The sequence below is a fragment of the Phalacrocorax aristotelis genome, chromosome 7 (assembly GCF_949628215.1).
Source record: "Phalacrocorax aristotelis chromosome 7, bGulAri2.1, whole genome shotgun sequence".
Taxonomy (NCBI): Eukaryota; Metazoa; Chordata; class Aves; order Suliformes; family Phalacrocoracidae; genus Phalacrocorax; species Phalacrocorax aristotelis.
Window position 1 is genome coordinate 45812904 of NC_134282.1, and position 19080 is coordinate 45831983.

General features: G+C 39.1%; 1 protein-coding gene across 1 annotated transcript in view; it reads right to left on the reverse strand.

Annotated features, from left to right (window-relative positions):
• Window positions 1-2398: 2398 nt before the first annotated feature.
• The window catches only part of ABHD17C (abhydrolase domain containing 17C, depalmitoylase), a 30391-nt gene continuing 13709 nt past the window's right edge, over window positions 2399-19080 (reverse strand). The window contains exons 2-3 of the mRNA XM_075100530.1: window positions 7709-7888; window positions 2399-3889 (exon numbers count right to left, since the gene is read on the reverse strand). Coding sequence (XP_074956631.1) covers window positions 3670-3889; window positions 7709-7888 — 400 coding nt within the window. The 3' untranslated portion in view covers window positions 2399-3669. The remainder of the gene's footprint in view (window positions 3890-7708; window positions 7889-19080) is intronic.

Genomic DNA, 19080 nt, shown 5'->3' on the forward strand with positions numbered 1-19080 from the left:
ATTTTCCAAATGAGAACAACCAAGGTTTACTGCTGAAAGAAAAACCGGAGGAAGAAAGTGCATTGATTCTTTACCTCTATGTTTAGCATCGTTTAGAAAAAGCAAGTAGGATGCAGTGTGTGTAAAAGATGTGCGCAATACTATGTGTAAGTACAGGTCTGGGCATTTAGAAAGCTGAAGGGTCAGCACCCAGAGCAGGGTTGCCACAAGTTACAGCAATGACATGGAGAAGCGATGAAGAAAAACGCAGCAGACGCAACACAGGCAATGGGTCTCCATGTGAATACAAGTTAAATTCATAACAGTTACATAAATTTAAAAAGAATGTGTATCAAATTCCTTGGAAAATGCTACTTTTAAAGTTTTAACAAATATTTTCCTCTGGCTTTTTCAAAGTACAAACAGTAGACACCTACTGAAAGAAACACAGTTGTGTCACATCTTACCTTCCTGAAAACAAGCTGCACCTCACTCATGGCTGTACTGTACGAACAGAGACAGTGAGTCACACAGGAAAAATGGATAGTGCATCCACATCAGGAAAAAAAACGTTAGCGATCACCTACACCCTTGGAAGGACCGCTGCATAATCTATCCAGCCATTTTTACGGTGACACCTTGGTAGCTCTAAAATATGCATAACAAGTCTTGTAAAGGCCCATGTTACACATTTAAATGAGAGAATGTTAGCAGTTTGCTGCAGTAGACTATTTTTGAGCCCAAAGTTTCTCTTCCATAACCTTACATCATCCCCTTTCCCATAATTTAAAAATTCTGTTCTAACCTTTTTTCTTTACACAAAAGGGGACCCTGAAACCCACTGTCTTGTAAGTAGTTTCATGAGTTGGCCACAGGTTTTTTCAACTAATAATTCTAATGTCGACCAGCAGCCCTGTTTTGAAATGCCTGAAATAGTGATGCTTTGGTACAAGTTTACTATATAGAGAAGCACACTACTACTATTTATTTTGTGTAAAGGCTAGGTCAGAAAATTATAAACATTCCAGAATTCATTTAAGAACTCTTGGATGGGAATAGGGCTACAAGGAAAATTATTTAAGGGGCCAAACAGGTAAACAAATTGTTGAGTTACAAGAGAAGGAAGAAGATCCCCTCCAGTGGATCACTGATAGGTCGTTAATATTTGAATTAACAGCACAACACACTCCTGTTAGCTAAACACAGATGAACTTGCAAAGCAAAGCAAACAACGCAGAAGCCAGAACAGCGAGGCACATCTGAGAATTAGCTAGGCAGGAATTTGGACAAATAAGACAGTACAAGTGGAAATTCGTGTTAAGCCAGAATGCCATGAACTCAGGCTGCATATGCAGAGACCATGGGACATAAATAAGAATGTTGAACTCAGATTTGTAGTTCTCATTAACAGAGGAATACTGATGAAAAGCAAAGCAAATGCAAAGACAAGTCATAAAATGACTGCAGGAGTTAAATTAATTTTAAAAAAATCAGTTTATAGGGAAAAGGTTAAAAATACCAGTTTGTTGAAGTAAAAGGGTAGCTATAAGGGGTTATAAGGAGAAGAAACATTGTAGGCTGAAGTTTTCAGAGCAACACGAAGTCCAATGTTGGTATCAAAAACACACTGCCTAATTATTTTTTTAGAATTCCCCAAGTCACTACATGGACAGGCTTACACTTTCAAACGTTACCCTGAATACCTACACCCCAGACATCAGCTTTGCTTCCACAGGGCTCTAGTCTCAGGAAGAACAAATGTAGAAATGGAAGAAAATCCACTGTGGTTTTACGAAGGTGCAACAAGAAAGTGGTGCGTATCTGAACATTTGTTTAAAATACAGGAGGGAAGCGGCAAGCTTGAGGTGACGATTAGGCGAAACCTGCCAATTTTGGCTGGAATAGTCACCAAAAGAACAGGTGGGGGCCCTGCTGCTTGGGACATTTAAAACTGAAGCCTGGACAACACAGATGCACAAATCCAAATTCTAAGGATCCAGATGACGTGGAGCAGGATGGGTGTCCTCATTTCCCCCCACTGTAAGTGAAAGTACCAGTTTTTCTCCTTTTACAGTAATAGGGCCAAGTCAATAATTAAAGACAATAGACACACTTGCAGTGCTGAAAATTAACTGCAGGCCTGCTATAAGGACTCATGACAACTGTGTTCAAACATTTCTTCCAGGCAATGAATCATGATTTTTCTTTACCAGCTGAACACCATTTAAAAATAATCTCTTCTACATTTGATTGACATACCAAGCTTCATGGAAATGTGGCTTTGTACTTTAGGAGAGTTTTCCTTGAAAGGAAGGAACTAAGTAATGAAATTCATGTTACTCTGTCAAGTAACCTGTACTGTACACTTTCCTTGTGTATGAAAATTACATGCCAAGTAAGATTCAAAAATTCAGCAAGCTCTAATCCATGCATCCTTTATTCCGTTACAATCACTGTGTTGCATTCCAGCAACAGGACACAAACTGCAATCAATCGCGATCAATTTATACAACAATCTGAGGCTTACAGTACATTTAAGGCCTTTAAATTTGGAAAATTAGACCTATGCTAGTAGTGTAACAATTTAAGTGTCTTGCATTTCTGATGCATAATCTGTGCGATTCCAGTGTCAAAGAATCAAATTACTTCCCAACTAAAAAGATCAGCTCAATGAAAATTTAGTTACATAAATTCATCAAAACATAAATGTGTAAATTTTTTTTTTGTCCTGGAAACTTTATAAAACTTTAATAGCAAAATAATATAGGGATAAAAACATATTTTAACAAAATGTATTCAATCATATACAAACCAGAATTTTGCAGTTTATTGTAACTAGACTTAAATTAAAACTACCAATTAAGAATCTATGCACAATGTAAATTCAAATATGTACAGTACTTTTAAAAAGTCTACAGGAATGCTTTACAGAAGGAAATGTCTGTTATGGCTATTATTCAGACAATCTGAATATTAAAATGAGTTTTCTAGTAGTAAATTTACACATTTATTTTTAAACAAAAGCAATTTTGTCCCTACTTCCTTTAAGAATATTCCAGTTATGTTTACACAGGTAATGGAGAGGTCGTTACAGAGTTTAGCCCCATAGAGTAGTTTATCTTCAGGAAAAAGTATATTTAAATAATTTACTCGGGAAGATCAGTAAGTTAACAAAAGAACACTAGAAGGGAGGAGGGGGAACTTCATCACAATAACTTCCCAGTTACAATACCACAGCTAGAAACTTTACAGAGGGAGTACTCCCTTAGATTGAACCCATGACTGATTGTTCAGAACAAGCTGTAGCTCATAACAGTTGTGTTCTCCACCGAGAACACCAGAAGTCTTTGTAGGACAGAATTATAAATCATCTGAAGTGAGACAGAAAACTGATCTTCGATTAATACAGCACTAGGTAAAAAGTGTCCCCATAAGCAGCTAGTTCCCACTTCCTTCAGGGCAACAAAGCTAAAAATTGTTGGAATTACAGTAGTTGACCATATTTGTGTGCATTAGTAGAATAATTTCCAGATATAAAAGACAAATTTCATCAGATGTTTGATTAGAACACCCTAAAGACAGGGTATTTCTTCATAGTATAAAGCTATTACAGCTATCCAGTTAAAGCATGTGCAAAAACAGGTAATTTCTTCCGTTCACAGTAACTGAGGTAAAATCAGGTAGGCTTCTTCAGGAGTTGGGAAGTTCATGAGATATGAACTGTTTTAGTCTCTCTAAGTATTGTGCATAAAGCTCTATGTCATTATGCCCAGCCCCTTCCACCCAGAGGGGCTCTACCGCTCGTGGACATCGCTCGTACATAGCCAGGCCGTGAGAGAAATCGATTACCTCATCTTCGGTACCATGGATTACCAGCACAGGAGAGGTTACTTTAGATATCTTGTCAATGCTGGGGGACGGAAAAGAAAAACAGCTCAGTTTGGGGCTTTAACTTTCATACCATTAAAGAAAGCAAGCTTAACTATTGAAACGTGATCCAGTTACCCCTGCATGTTTTTAAATGGCTGCAAAACATTGGAATTTTGCCCAAGCGATAAGGAACAAGGCTCATTTCCAAAATACACTGTGAACAGGAGCCTGCGCCACCATCAACATTATCCCACTAGTTCTAACGACAAGAAGCTCATATGGGCAGCATGCGTATAAAGCTTGGCACATGCCGCCCACCCCCCGCCCCCCCAAAACAGTGAGAAAACCTATCAGAAAAACCACTGAGGCAAGTAAGATTCCATGGGACATGCTGCCAGCGTGGACTCTTCACGTTACACATTATCACCTTCCAATTTAACAGATTAGTTCCTAATTAACTCCATTCCAGTCACACGACTTCATTAAAAAAAGCGCCTCAGCTCATGAGGTTTGAACCTGCCTTTAAACCCCCAAATGAGGCAGATTCAGCTAAAGAAAACCCGTCTGTTCTTTGTACCGTTTAAGTTCAAATGACAAAAGAGAAAACTGCGGGAGTGTTACACAAGGACATTTAGCTGCAAACCAAAAGAAACTCACACAGGATTTTACTTTGTGCAACCAACTTCTCCAGCTCTGACTGCAAAGCGGCCTTAAAGTAAACCTGTTTTCCTTTTGTTGCAGCTACACTTAGCAGACCAGTACAGCTAGTGACTACCTCTCACAGGAAAACGGGTTCAGAGGAAAGGGAAGAGTGACAAGGGTGAGTTCAGGCCAGAAAACCCCAATTATGAAGCATACTGGTAGCACAGGAACTTCGAAGTGGCAAACAGCGGCTTTCTCTGACTGTCTTCACACAGGCATCAGCTTTTATTTCCAGACAGCCATTGCATGTTGGTAGTTACCAATAATTCCAAACCAGTATATAGACACCATGTGCTAATGACCTCTCAGCTTCCTACCAGCTCCACTTACATCAACAAATGGAGGAATTATCTCAGGACTTTATGCAGAGTATGGAATGAAGCGGGTGGAAAAATTAGTAGTGTTAATATTCAACTTAACAGAAGGACAAGTCTATTTCTTTACGCTATCTGATAAAAGGTGTTTGGATTTTCCTGCTCCTGAAGAACAAGAAAGTGTGCAATTTTGATAAGACTAGAGACTTTACAAAGTGATCAAGACAGCTTAAAATGATTAAAAAACACAGATGCCAACATACACGTGCTTAAAAACAGGTTTAAAGAAACTTTATAAAAATACAAAGTTAATTAAAAATTCAGATATAGACTGAAGCACTAAACCTCACACATAGAAGTCTCAGCATTTAGTATTCTCGAGAACTGTCGCTGGTATTCCAGTAAACAGCTGAGTGTAAACACATTTCTGTCTCTGTCTCAATACTTCTCCAAAAAAACAGGCTTCGTGTCATTCAAAGAGGAAAAGTGTTATTTAAAATTAAAATGCAGCCTATTTCACTTTTCCTGTCTGGAACTTGAGTTGTGTGCAACTATGCTGAATACAGAAAAATTATCTCAAGAACATAAGAGAGACATCAGAATAATGCAGATTTGTTTTTCCATAATTTTCATCCCTGGATTAATATCATAGCCAAGCGTAAATATTTCATAACCAACATGCTATCTAAACTGAAGTCTTAAGCCCATAAAGGGTCTGTCCCAGAGTTCCACTACATGACAGTTACGTACAGCTACAGAGATGTTTAAACATAATTTTAGTGGCTAGATGCTAAGTTCTCATTTCTTGTAGGAAAGCCCTTTCACTTCAGTATTTAGATAATGAAACATTTTTTTCACATATTCACAGACCATTAAGCTAGGTAATATTTGTATTTTGCAGAAAATTGGAAAGCGTCCCATTGCCAACTCAGCGACTCAAAAGGCAGTATTTAAACTGCACATTAGGCTTACTTAGCATTCTTAGCCATGCCGCTCTGCAGCTAGAAAAATCTACAGGGAACAAATTCTCATGGACTCCCAACACAGAATGCACATAATAGCAAGCCACTGTAGGTGCATATAGAACTATTTTGTTTCCCATCACGAAGACACGACAGTTGAGCTGTGCACATTCATAGAAGTGCACTGCAATTCATTTTCACTGCTAACAGCACAAGTGAAGTCAGACTGACAGCAACGAACAGCTCAGTAAGGCAAGAACAAAATACTCAAGTGCTACAGTACATCTGTTGTCACTGTTCCCCCTCCCACTTTTTCTTTTTTAAACTATTATTTGATTTGGCTGATATTAGGTAATCACTGTTACTTTTGTAATCAGAGCTACTTTTAAGGCTTTGTTTTTTCCCCTCTCACAGAAGCATTTGTAAATACTGGATTTTAGGTTTGAGGATGATGAATGAGTTGGAGTATGTGTGCTTCAAATTCTGACTGCACCTTCAATTTAGTTATTCATTTAACTAATAACCTATTTGGAAAAATTCTAAACATGGGGAGTGGACACAGATACTGTAAGAGCCACTATTACTTCCAGCTGTTTTGGAATACAGATTTATATCTACGGCCTCCCCCACCTTCTAATTTTAATCTGTTGTAACCAAAATAAACCAAACATAACTAATACTATGAATATCCCCTACTACATTTACTGCAACCATGACCTTCTGAAGCAAAGGCAAGCTTTGCACATGACTTCAGTGGGTCTCTGCTTCGTCTTCTCCCTTCCAAGGACCACTTGGCTTTTTATCTGTGCATCCTCTCACCCTCCCCAGGTCTACATACACTGCTAAAAGGAGACTGGCTTCCCCCTCACATTCTCCCATCATTTAAACTGGGTCAAATGAGAAGTTTTAAAAGATTCCTAGAACATCTGCTATTCCCGAAGATTTGGAGACTAATTTAGGTCTGTTGCAATTGCTTTTCAAATGAAACACTAGGCCATAAAGGCAACGGTTTTATCTTGAAACCAGTTGTATATAGCTTTCTGTGTGTAAAATATTCTAGAACTTCTTAAAACAAGCTCAAAATCTTCCAAAAGAGGGACAGTAACTTACTTTATTTTGGTCACAGACATCAGGATCTTACGTGTTCTCCATCAGGGAGGAACAAATACAAGTCTCTGTATCTTTAGTGATTTTATATGAACAGCATACCAAAGATGCAGAAATGTTTTTTCTCACAAGGACTAAAGGCAAAGAAACAGGAAATGCATTCCCTCGAGATTATACATGAAACACAGAATCAAGCCGAAAAGTGAACCACACCAGTCTAAGGCTCTAGCCTCTGACCCTCTGTTTTCTCCCCTTAAAAGCAGCAATTATGTATTCCTTTTTCTCTGCTGATCTGATAAAAGTATAGCAATATTAATATTTTAACAAGCAGCTTGAAAACAGCACATCCATTTCACGATAGCATATTACCTTCTAAATCAAAGTTGACTGAGATGTTATAACTGTACAATTACTAATTTGTTAATCATTAGCCTGAAGGACTTAATTATCAGTTGTTAACTACTCCAAACTTGACAGCGTAAAAATCCTGATATTAACAATGCATAACAAAAAAAAAAAACAGGAGAAAAATTAGTTGTAAACACTATGACTATTTGTTCATTGAGCTGACTATCATGCCAGTTTGAGACTGACATCAGCCTCTTTCTTACAAGGTGAATCTCTGCTTGGATTTAGAAGGTGTGTACATCTCAAGTTTAAAATGCAGGTGACAATTCAATAAAGCTCCCTGGAAAGTTACACAACTAGTTCCTTTTAAACACCTAAAGAGCATGTTGAGTACAGAACAACCCTCTTTGCAGCATTTATACATACCTTGGAAAAGCATCAAAGCAATAGGTTTTCCTAGTGTCAGGAAAAGCTACCCGTAATCCAGACATCAAGGGAGAATGAAGGATTACTGCTGCACACTCGTACCGAGATGCCAGGTCTACTGTAGGGACAGTACCAATACTCTGACCATACAGAATAATGTTCTCAGGACTAACACCATACCTGTAGAGAAAAGAAACATCCCTTTAAAAAAAACAAAAACCAAAACCAAACCAAAACACCACCACAACAAAAAAAAAAACCCAACACCAAACCCACAACTTATTTCACATCACGAAAGCAAAAAACCAACAAACAAAAGGAGAGGGAGATAAAAGCCAAACCATCCCTCCTACCCATTGTAGCTCTTTAAAAATCTACTACACCGGCTGAAGAGAGCTACCCTCAAAGAAGGAACATCAATTTATTTGTTAAGCTTCACCATCTTCATGAACATCTCTTATCTTTCACTCCACAGCCCAGCAAATTATAAATTAGACTTCCCCCCTGCCCAGAGTCACTCTCAGGAATTTCAATTAGGTGTTCGGGAGCCTAACAACCTTTCCACCATTAAACAAGATAGTTACTCCTCTGCCCACCTTTCTTTCCATGTAGCTGGAACAAAAAGACCAAACTGCCTTGCCAGTGTAACTAAAGATACCAAAGAGGATAAACAATTGAGACGATAGTTCTGTTGATTATTTTCAATTTCTGACCAGTGTAAATTATCTATTTTTTCTTTTCCGGTTTAAAATATGTCAAGCTTATTTTATAGCTATAAAGATACACCATTCCATAAAATTCAGGGTCCAGAGGGAGTCCTGGATGGCTCCCCAATATTCTCATCCAGTCTATAAAACTGTCCTAGCTTGTGTGCTTATCACAGCTGCAAAAATGTTGAGGGTAATACTAATTCAGTTTTTAGTTAAAGTATGCAAACAAAAGGAATTTGGAAGGGGCACAGGAGGAGGCAACAGTGGCTAGGAAGAAGCGAAGAGTACAATAGTATTTGGCCATCACAACCAGTTAGGAAAGCTGCAAATCAAAGCTATTACTCAGCTAATTATAAAATATTTACCCAGAAGACTTCTATGTATAACTCCACTTCCTATTGCAAGCCGTACAATCAAGTGCAGAAGAGACCACATTTCTAGCAGAAAATCATTTGTGCAGAACATGTCTTTTTGCCAGTCTATACTGTCTACAGTCCTGCTGTCACTGCTATGACAATGAAAATCAAAACCTACAGTTTAGGCTGTACCCAGTGTACACCTGGAAGTTTTCAACTTCCTTGCCAAGCTGACAGCGAGGTGGGCAGGCCTGGATAGTACTTGACTTTCAAGTAGCAAAATAATTGTGGTGTGCAAAAGAGAGAAAATTACAATGGAAGAATAATCAATAACTAAAATTACAATAGAATAATCTAGTACTAATCATCCAAATACAGGCTGTCAAGGTTGCCTGGCTTTATGATGAAGTCAAACTAGACTGGACTGTAGCCTCTGTGAAACTGGAATTTTCTTAGTATTTCCATACTGCTGAGCATAAGGGAGCTTTTGGCATCTACTGTAATATGAATAAGCAACTGTATAAAAATATCTCCCTGGAGTAAAATTTTATCCTCTTGGTAACCGAGCAGCAGCTCACACTGGTGGTCTGTCACCACAGCCATGGCCTGATGTTTTTAAAGAGATGTTGTGAAGATCTTTCAGGAGAATTTTTTCTTCCTTACTGTTCGAAATAGCCCAGCACAACAGCACAGCCTAGTTGATTTTGGTATACGTGTTAACAGCATCTTGAGGTAAAGCCTTGTCCTCATGGACTTCGTTCCGGCTGTTGGGTGGGGAGGGCTGGAGGCATGTACCTTTGAAGGCAACACATGCATCCAGTCTGCTGATCTACCAGCTGTTGCATCGTATTAAAGGTGGGCAGAAATGCATCAACATCAGGGAATACAAGAAAACAGGACTGGAACAAGATCTTCTACTTAAGTGGCCCTTAAGGAGGGATGGAATGATATTAATGCAGATAGGTTTTGCAATACATCCTGAACTCTGGTGTCACAATAAATGTAAAGTCCCCTTTCTAGAAGGTTTACAATGTAAGCAGAATATGGACACAGATGTTTGAATGAGAATCACAGGGTTACAGGACAGCATAGGGTAGCAAGAGAATTACTTCAACACGTACACTTGCCTTAGTATGGCAATTTTCTTCAACACTGATCTGCTTCAAATTCATGCCTTTTGATGTTTAGTTGGGACCTTCCAACTTTCCAACACAGAAGAGTTACTGTAACAGATTTATCTTTTTAAGCCCTTTACCATTAGGCCATCAATCAGAAGGTGAGACATCAAGCTTACCGCAAACATCAGCAGAAACAGCTACATGTAAAATTTATTTATTGCAAGGCCAAAGGACATATGACAACTCGTAAGCAAGGGCCATGAATAATTAACACATGCGAGATTGTTGGAGCTGAAGGCCAAGGCTTGGCTCTGTGATACTCTGCACCTTCACAAATGCTGCTTAGCTGGTGACTCAGCAAGCACAGTCCAACTGAGGTAAAAAATGACCTGGAGATTTTTATCTTTAAAATACAGTATCTTTTAAGCAAAGGCTGGGTCCTTTCCCCACTCTCTGCAAACTCCCCTGGGGTATTAGATTCTTATGCAACACGAACAGCGATACAGAAAATGAAACAGAAGAGAGGAAGAGCGGACATGGATAAGGCAGCAGCAATGAAAGGGAAACTAAGTGACATAGGAAATAAAGTAATAGAAAAAAGCAAAAGACATTCTGAGAAAAGAGGAATCCTGTTACAATCTGCTCTCCTATTAAGGAAGAAAGTCCTTCCACCAGCTAAACAGCAGCTCCTAAAAATATCTTCCTTGAAACACACAGGCTTTGGTCTCTGTGGAAACACAGCTCCATCTGACGGAGCAGGAGACCCAAGTGAAATTTATGAGTATGCTCCTGCACTTCTATGGAGTCCATCAGGGAGTTCAAAACAAGCAGGGCAACATTGCAATGTGGAAACCAGTCTTCAGCAAAACCAAAGCAGGAAGCAATTCAGTTACTATAGGCATATGTAGCACACTGATTTGACAAGGCGGGGGGGGGGGGGAAGGAAAGATGCAGGCATGCTTTTTTCCCCAAGGGAAGTCAATTGCTAAGAAGTGCAAAGCTACTGCTATTTAAAATGATGCAAGCATTTCTGCTCCCCCTTACCCAAAAACACTTACCAGGTGACAAAATTCTCCAGCCTAGTCTACTCTCAGTAACCCATGAGCAGATTATGTGGATTACGGATTACATTTCTTATGTGTGCAGAAAAATCCCCCAGCTACCTTCACAAGCAGTACAGCTATCTCCACCTACAACTTCCCAATTCAGGCCAGATCTAGCTCTGGCACCAACACACTCCACAGTTACTAGTAACACCAGATTATTTTTTTTCCTTCCGTGTGTCACTGCCTCAATTTATACAAAATAGGTTTACCAACAATGCTGGTCTCCTTGTAGTAGCATGAACTATGTGCACAGAAGTTGGCTATTAAGAATCCACACCCCAGACTCCTCTACTTACTCCTGCGCAGAGTCCTGAGACCTCAGTCACACCAACAGGTCAGCGGGACAGAGACCGTTGCACGATGCTGACAGCGCGCCCGGCAAAGGAGGACGGGACACAATTACTTCTAGTTCAGTCTGCTTAGCTGTATGGTTGTGGCTTGGGCCACGTACCCGCTCAGTTTCCTCATGCCACAGATTATGGTATCAATTGCCTTTGTAAAGCACGTAAAACCTTCTGGCTGACAGAGCTATGTACAAACTAGGCACTCTCATAAAGCATCTTTAATTAAAAGAATAACATACTGATTCACCCCCCGGCCCCAGGGCTTCAGCTTTGAGTGATACAGACGGAAAGTTTACCGTTGCTATTTTTACTCTCTCCTTAGTCAGTTGAAAGCGCTAGTGGAATGCTGCTTCAGGGACTACAGATGCGCCATACAGCTGAAGCCCTGCAATGTTCACAGGCAAAGTTACAGCATCTGTGCCAATCCTCAGAGGTGCTAAATACATATTCATTAATGAGGCCAGTTCTTTTTTCAGGCTTACTGAATCAGTGAAGTTAACCACTTATATTTTCAGTTTTGAAGTTTTATGGTATTTGCTGTCCCAGTATCCCTTACCTGAACTGGAAAGCATAGAGAACAGCATGGATATAGCAACAGCAACAAATTAGTTTTCAGGACAGTCACAGCAACTATCAAGGCAGAGTATTTTGACTACACAAACCCCATTTCATAATGCTGTTGAGACCTACTGTTTCACTGCTACTAAACCAAGGCAGCGACTGGTGGTTAAGTTTCTCCTTACAACATAGTATATAAAGATAAAAGACCAGGAAAACAAGGTAACTAGCTCCTGCGTTCTTGCAAGGAGACCAAGTTTGAAACCATGCGCTCCCCTCTCAAGGGAAACACAAAACCAAAATAATTCATTTTCAAGACACAAAGGAAATCCAGCATACATCAGGAATGACAAATCATGCCACATTTGGAGGAACTAGTGACTTCTAGAGTATTTTTACTAAAACATACATGTGCTTAGTTATAATAAGATCTTCACAGGCTATTCTTCAAGCCTTTTTCTTCCTGTTTATACAAACCCATTTGTCACAATGCACTATTCGTTCCCTTTTCAAAAAGCATTATCTCTAAACTTTATAGTCCAGAATAATTTAGATTGCTTGTTAAGAAATACAGATAGGTTGTTCTATAGGATCATTATACACTTCCATAAGATACACATCTACATTTTCAGAAATAAGTGGCTATTTAATCCGGTATGAATCTAAAAATCTAATTTTGAGGGTAGAAAGGAAAACCAAAAATCCTCAGTTAAGTAAGAATCACACATGCAGATTGCATGCCTCCAACAAGAATTTACATTGTAGGACCTTTATGTTCAAAAAGGTCAACAAGATAAGTTTGGTCAGTATGTATTATTGGAAGTAATTTACATTATCAGAGCAAAACACTGAATTTCACATTGCACTTCAGCAAGTACCACTCCAGCATGTCAGCCAAAATACCACAGAAATTACAGCAGATTTTCAGCCTGAATGCCAGCACTAAATTGAGAGCAAGGCATTAGATTAAGGATTTTTGGTGTTAACCATAACAACAACTGTCAAATGAGAAAAATCAGAATTATTTCAAGAGTCACAGGAAGCCCTGGCACACACCATAACTCCCTGTGCCAGTTTCTCACTCCAGTTTCCTTGAATTCACACAAACATAGGTCTACAATTCTTCACTGTTTCACTAAGCACAATAGACACTGACACTAATTCTTTAAATGATGCATGTCGTCTTCCTCCTCTATCTCCTTCCTGTCCAAGTCTACAAGTCCTATGTGATTCAAGTACAGGTACAACAGACTCTCTTTGACTTTGCATATTCATTGTGGTAAAAGCCAAAAGGAGTTTTGCATAGTATTTTGGCTTATGAAGCTACAAAAAAAAAAAAAAAAAAAAAAGAGAGAAATTTTTTGGCATATATCCCAGCACACTGTCACAGGAGCAGACAAGTAATTCCACAAATGTGTTCACACTCAAAATAATTTCAGTGGCTGCCAGAGACATTTAATCACAGAATCTGCCACAGTTTTACATCACTATTATTTTACTGCCACATCACATAGTCATTTGGTTATGCTATAGAGAAACCCCAGTGCTAATCAATATAGGCTAACTAATGCTGGAGTTACAGAATGAACCTATGACTCTTGAAAAATGCCCTCTTAAAGGCTATTGTAGAAGTTCATTATTTGTAAATATCACACTACTACAGGCTTGCTCGACTATGTGACTGTAGTGCTCTTCTCTTCAAATAAATAAATGGATCAAGTGGAAGCAACTTCTAGGCACTTCTTAGGATGATCACTTGCACTGCAGTAACTTAATTATACCGAAGCATGAATCACTACAACTGCTTCTTGATTACTGTCTTGTGATAATCAGTGATCTGTTATCAAATATTGAGAACTGTGCTCAAAGTTCAACCAAGTCCTAACAAGGATATTTAATATCACTGGTGAGCTCAAGCGACCATGACAAAAGCAGGTGATCTACACACTGCTGAGTAGCAAAGCCACTGCAAGTTTGCCCTGAACAACCAGGGTAGGTAAAGGAAGGCTATTATTTCAGGCATTCCCTGGTACAGATGGCAATGAAATTACATTCTAAATTAACTGAATTAAGCTAATCTACACTGAGTAGCTTTGGGGTGAGGCTTGGGTGTCTTTTTTTAAAAAATCCAAATAATACTAGTTCCTCTAAAAATTGCCCTTTTTCAAATAAAACCTCAAATTACCTTATGTTCATCTGCTTTGAACATAGGCTTCTGAAAATGTCACATTTCGAAGTGGGAAACACCTTCCCGAACTAAAGTAAATCTGCTCAGGACTCTGAGCAAAACCAAGCACTCTTGAACATTAAATCGATTCCCCTCCTTTTTTTCCCCCAGCTTCACCATTACAGGTTAGTTCCTTCTCCCACTTCAATACCCATTTTGTTGGAGGATTTCACAGCACACCATGGCAGCACTTCTATGCGCTCGTCTCACACCACACATTTTTGAGCCAACTTACCACTGCCCTACCACCAGCCCAGCCATGCCACAGCTAAGCAACCCAGCAGGTAGCAGGTCCAGTCTGTCTTCTGTTAGTCATAAATCAGGGTCTGTCATCACAACCATTTATAGTTAATGATCTCACAGCAGAAATAGTTTGACAGATGCAATCAGACTGCACCTACCCATTCCAATTTTTCAAGCATTCTTCAGAAATAAGAGTCAAAAGAGAAGTTAACCATAAGAGCATAAAAAAATAATAGATAGTACAAATCATCAACCAGGAAAGACGGCTTTTGCAAACTTGTGTTCTGGAAGAAGTCTCTTCTAAGCCAGCCAAACAGTAGCAAAATGTTGTGATACAAAAGACACAATGGGCAGAAAATATGCAACCTGTCTTGCAGACGAATTTTTTTAACGAGCTACAAAGTAAAACTTCCTTTTTTTTCTCTTGTACTGAGAACTCAACTGTACTTACAACATGACTTCTCACCACCACAATAACCCAGAACAGTAAATTTTGGTGTTTGGTTTATGTTAGGTTGCTCATTTGTCTACCACATGAACTAGCAGTTGTATGTATAAACAAACAGATTTGGAACAGCTGCTTCTGCCTAAGTGTTTGGGTTGGTTTGGTTTTTTTTTTCAGTAGACAGCAGGAAATGAGGAAACAGAATTTTCATTAAATGTGCATTGAAATTTAAGCAGGAACTTGTGCCATGGGCACGCTGATAGAACAGAACAAAATAACTTTGCCTCTACAATTAATTCTTTCGTATCAAGTGAAAGTTAGCAAGAAGGCCACTGACCAGCAAAACCAGACTCTTGTAGGACATCCAACAAAAGTGAGCAATGATGTGACTGAGCCTTTTTGAACTCCTACCTTTATCATTCCACTACTTTATGACAAAAGGTGAATAATACTCCAATATTCAGCATGCATCCATGCAATGAGAGGAATGGAGCACTTTCCTAAATGAAGTCCTAAATACACCTCCCTAAATGTCTGGGGGGTTATTTTATCTCCCTAATCACAGGAGCAAATGCAATCCAAAGTCACTGTAAATTGAAATACAAGAAGCTAGTAACACTGTAAATCGGAGTTAAACACATGAATATCATCAAATGTAATCCCCACCCCCCAACTTTCTTTGCTTTAGCAACCTGAGAAATCAGCTGGTGTTCTGAAGCTAGCCCTGGGTCACAAGGTTATGGGCTTGGAGATACATGTATGCTCTCTACTCTTCATAGGTTCTTGCTTCTCCTAAGTGCTCTTTTAGAGCAATCTTGATTTACACCATTTAGTCCCAAGACACAACAGGTAGATGGCACACTAAAATTAATCTCTCACTCCAATTATTTTAAAAATAGAGCACTGGAGTTCACTTTAACAAAGTATTTTGCATTTAATTAGGATGCTCTGTAGCAAACAAACATGGAATACAGAAGTCTTAGGCTTTATTTATCAAAGACAGGAAACCTTTACTGGCCACCAAGAACTATCTTCATTGACCACAATACCAATAATTCACAAAAACTCAGTCAGCTACATTCTGTTGTATACTCTTTACTGTAACCAGTGTACAAAATCTGTATAGCCAGTCTCTGAGGTACATTTAAATAAACCTGAGACAGCAGAGAAAATTCTGTTACCTTCACAGAGAAGCTCAGTCTATAGTATCTTCTGGAGTGAGAAATTAATTAGCTTCACCCCCAGCTTCTATCTCATCTCTATCCTACTGTGGTATTTTTATTTCCTCTGCACACATGTTGTACTCTGTTTTATAGTACAGCAGAGCTAAGACAGATGAGCACACTCCTCACAACATTTAATGACACGACATTAAAACTTTGACAATCCTTTTACTGTTGCAAAAAGCCTGTACTTTCACTTTGGTCATCCTACACTCAAAAGCTGAAAGAAGAAATAAACTACTCCCTAAACTTGTACTCCTGTAAGCACTGTTGTGAAGGGCAAGGGAATTTTATTATATCCATGTACCTAAACACAATATCTTTTTATATAAAGACTTAAGGTAAAACAAATATGTGTCAACAACACAGAAACTGTGCTTGAAAAAAGTCTCATCTGATTCCCTAGGAAACTTTTTTTTTTTAAAGTGTGTAAATATTAACCCTGGTTATGTGGTCCCACAAGTTTTGTGCTTTCATAGCCGTTTCTTAGATTTCAGTTACTTCCAAGCTGGAGAGCCTTGCCTTATTCCTGAGGCTGAAAACTCACAGTGAGCCAATGCATTCTGGCTCACCTCCCAAGCCTATCACATAACCCTCCTCACCACCCTTGGCTCAGCACTGGGATACTGAGGGTTTTCAAGCCTGGAGGATGCAATCTTGCTGCTCTCCAACAGTTTTCAAAGCTTTTTTGTTCAGAAGCACTGTATTATTTCTTTAGTACTCCTGTCTGTTTACTGGAGCACCTCTGACACCTCAAGCTTGAACACTGCTCTTATCCTGGCTCCCCTTCACATCAAACACTAAATTAACTATCTGATGTGCTTCCCTTACCTCTGCATGCCTATGGTGACACGAAATAGTTTAAGGCCATCCTGCTGCAGGACTAATTGCCATGAGCTGCACCTATGCAAGAGCTGGGATTACTTATCTGAAAAGGAGCGCAGTGGCTTTTGACCCGAGCTGCTGCCTGCTCCACCCATCTCCGATATTTCTACCCTTTCACCAGGTACAGCTCAGCTGCTCACAAAGCAGGGAATAATTGCTCAAGCACACAAATCAGAACAGTCAAGGCAAAAAGAAATGGCACCAGTTAAGTTTTCTTTAAATATGTCAGGCTGTGGTTTCCAAAAACACAGTTATTGCTGTATAAACATATAATGAAACAAGACTAATCCTAAACTGTAATCAAAACGCAAAGCCCACCTAAAATTTCAGACTTCTAGGTTTGCACAGCTGATTAACTACACATACATAACTTAATAAAAAAAGGCATTCCCAACCTGAGGATCTTAAAACAAAAGTATATGTGAATTCTACTGAAGGCAATTGTTTACATGCTCTAGGAGGATTAAGTGTTTTGCTAAACTGGAATTAATCCTTTAGAGACTAATATTAGGAAGGCTAGGAAAAAAAAATTCAAAGTAGACCACTCAAACTTTGATACCTATATGGCTTGGCCCTGGAACTACTCAAGTAACTTGGCCCTCCATTGAACTAAGAGGAAACTACTTCTTTGGTGGGGGTGTGGGGGTGTGTGTGTGTCTGTTTTGTGGTTTGGTTTTGTTGGTTTTTTTCCATTCTTGCCTTGCTTTTGCATCCTCTTCCACCTATTTTATTTAGGTTTCAGTCTCTACATAAAAACTATTTCATCTACAGGTTTTACAAAGAACCTCACATTTTCAAAGATTAAGAGCATTAAATGACTAGTTTTGCTGTGATTCTTTGACATAACTTACAAGCCATTTCCTTATGTCAGTTACAGACAATCGTAGCTATATCCAGAAAACAAGCTTCAAATATTATCCCCATAACTCTAATGGAGGAGAACAAAGAAAACGTTGAACAGTCTCAACAAGCAGCAGGTGCTTGTATCCAAAATCCTCTTACAGCAGACAAAGTTAAAGCCATTTTCACACTGTTCATCAAAGATCCCTGGAAATCTGAATGCAGTCTCTCCCACAGAGCACTAGTGCCAGAGTCCAAGAGGATTACATGGGAGCTGGAATGGATAAGGCCTTGCTAGTATACGAGCAGACAAACTGGATGCATCTTTCCTTCCCACCCAGAAGCATGGGTATAGCTCTGGCAGCAATCTGAGAGTCTCCAACAGAAAGGGGATGATAGGGTGGAAAGGCAGCACGGAGGACAAGAATGGCAGAGAGGTCCTGACAGAAAAGTGATTAGTACCAATGAATTGGTCTGATATTCCTAAAAAGAACTGACTGCAGATGAATGCATCTGTCCTCACTATAGGAATATTTTATCAGCCAGCATTATATGAAGATGACTCAGCTGGCAGTAGGATTTCTCTTTCCCTTATATACTTACATTAATATGCTCAAGCACTGTAGAAAAGCAAACATTATTATATAAGACTGGGCTTCTCTCAAAGATATGCAATATCTCAAACACTGGAGGGGCTCTATGCAGAAGCCAAGCGAAGAAGTGTCATGGCCTGTGTTATCCAGGCGACCACACATCCTGCTTAGATAGTCCTCTAATTCTCTGGAAATATTTCATGTTTGAGTTACTCTAACCATTTCCACAGATCTAAAGATGAAAAAGGCAGTATTTTGATTTAAAAATCAAAACAATCAGCACTTCCTCCGCACTGACATGTCTTGTGAATCATAAAAAGGGAAAAATCCTACTTGGATAAGTGACACTGTAACCTCTATATTTCCCCCCCACCCCCAGATAAGAAGAGAGAACGCATACCAATTCTGTAATTGCTCCAAACACTGAGCTTTATTACAGTGTGAATCTGTATGTGCTTAAGCATCTGCCTTCAAAGAAGTGGCAAATTCACAGCCTCACAGAGAAACACTACTCTCCTGACGAGTCTCTCCTGCCTTCTCTCAAGTATCCGTTTTCAGCTAGCTTCATTAAATATTCTAACAAATACCAAGAGTGATAACTGCCAAATGGAAGACGACAGTCATTTCATGAAAGCAATCTATTACTAGAAAAGATTTTTCCAGCATCTTTCTGAAACAAGAAAATAACAGCATTCTTTGTTCCTCACCATTTTTATACTGGCAC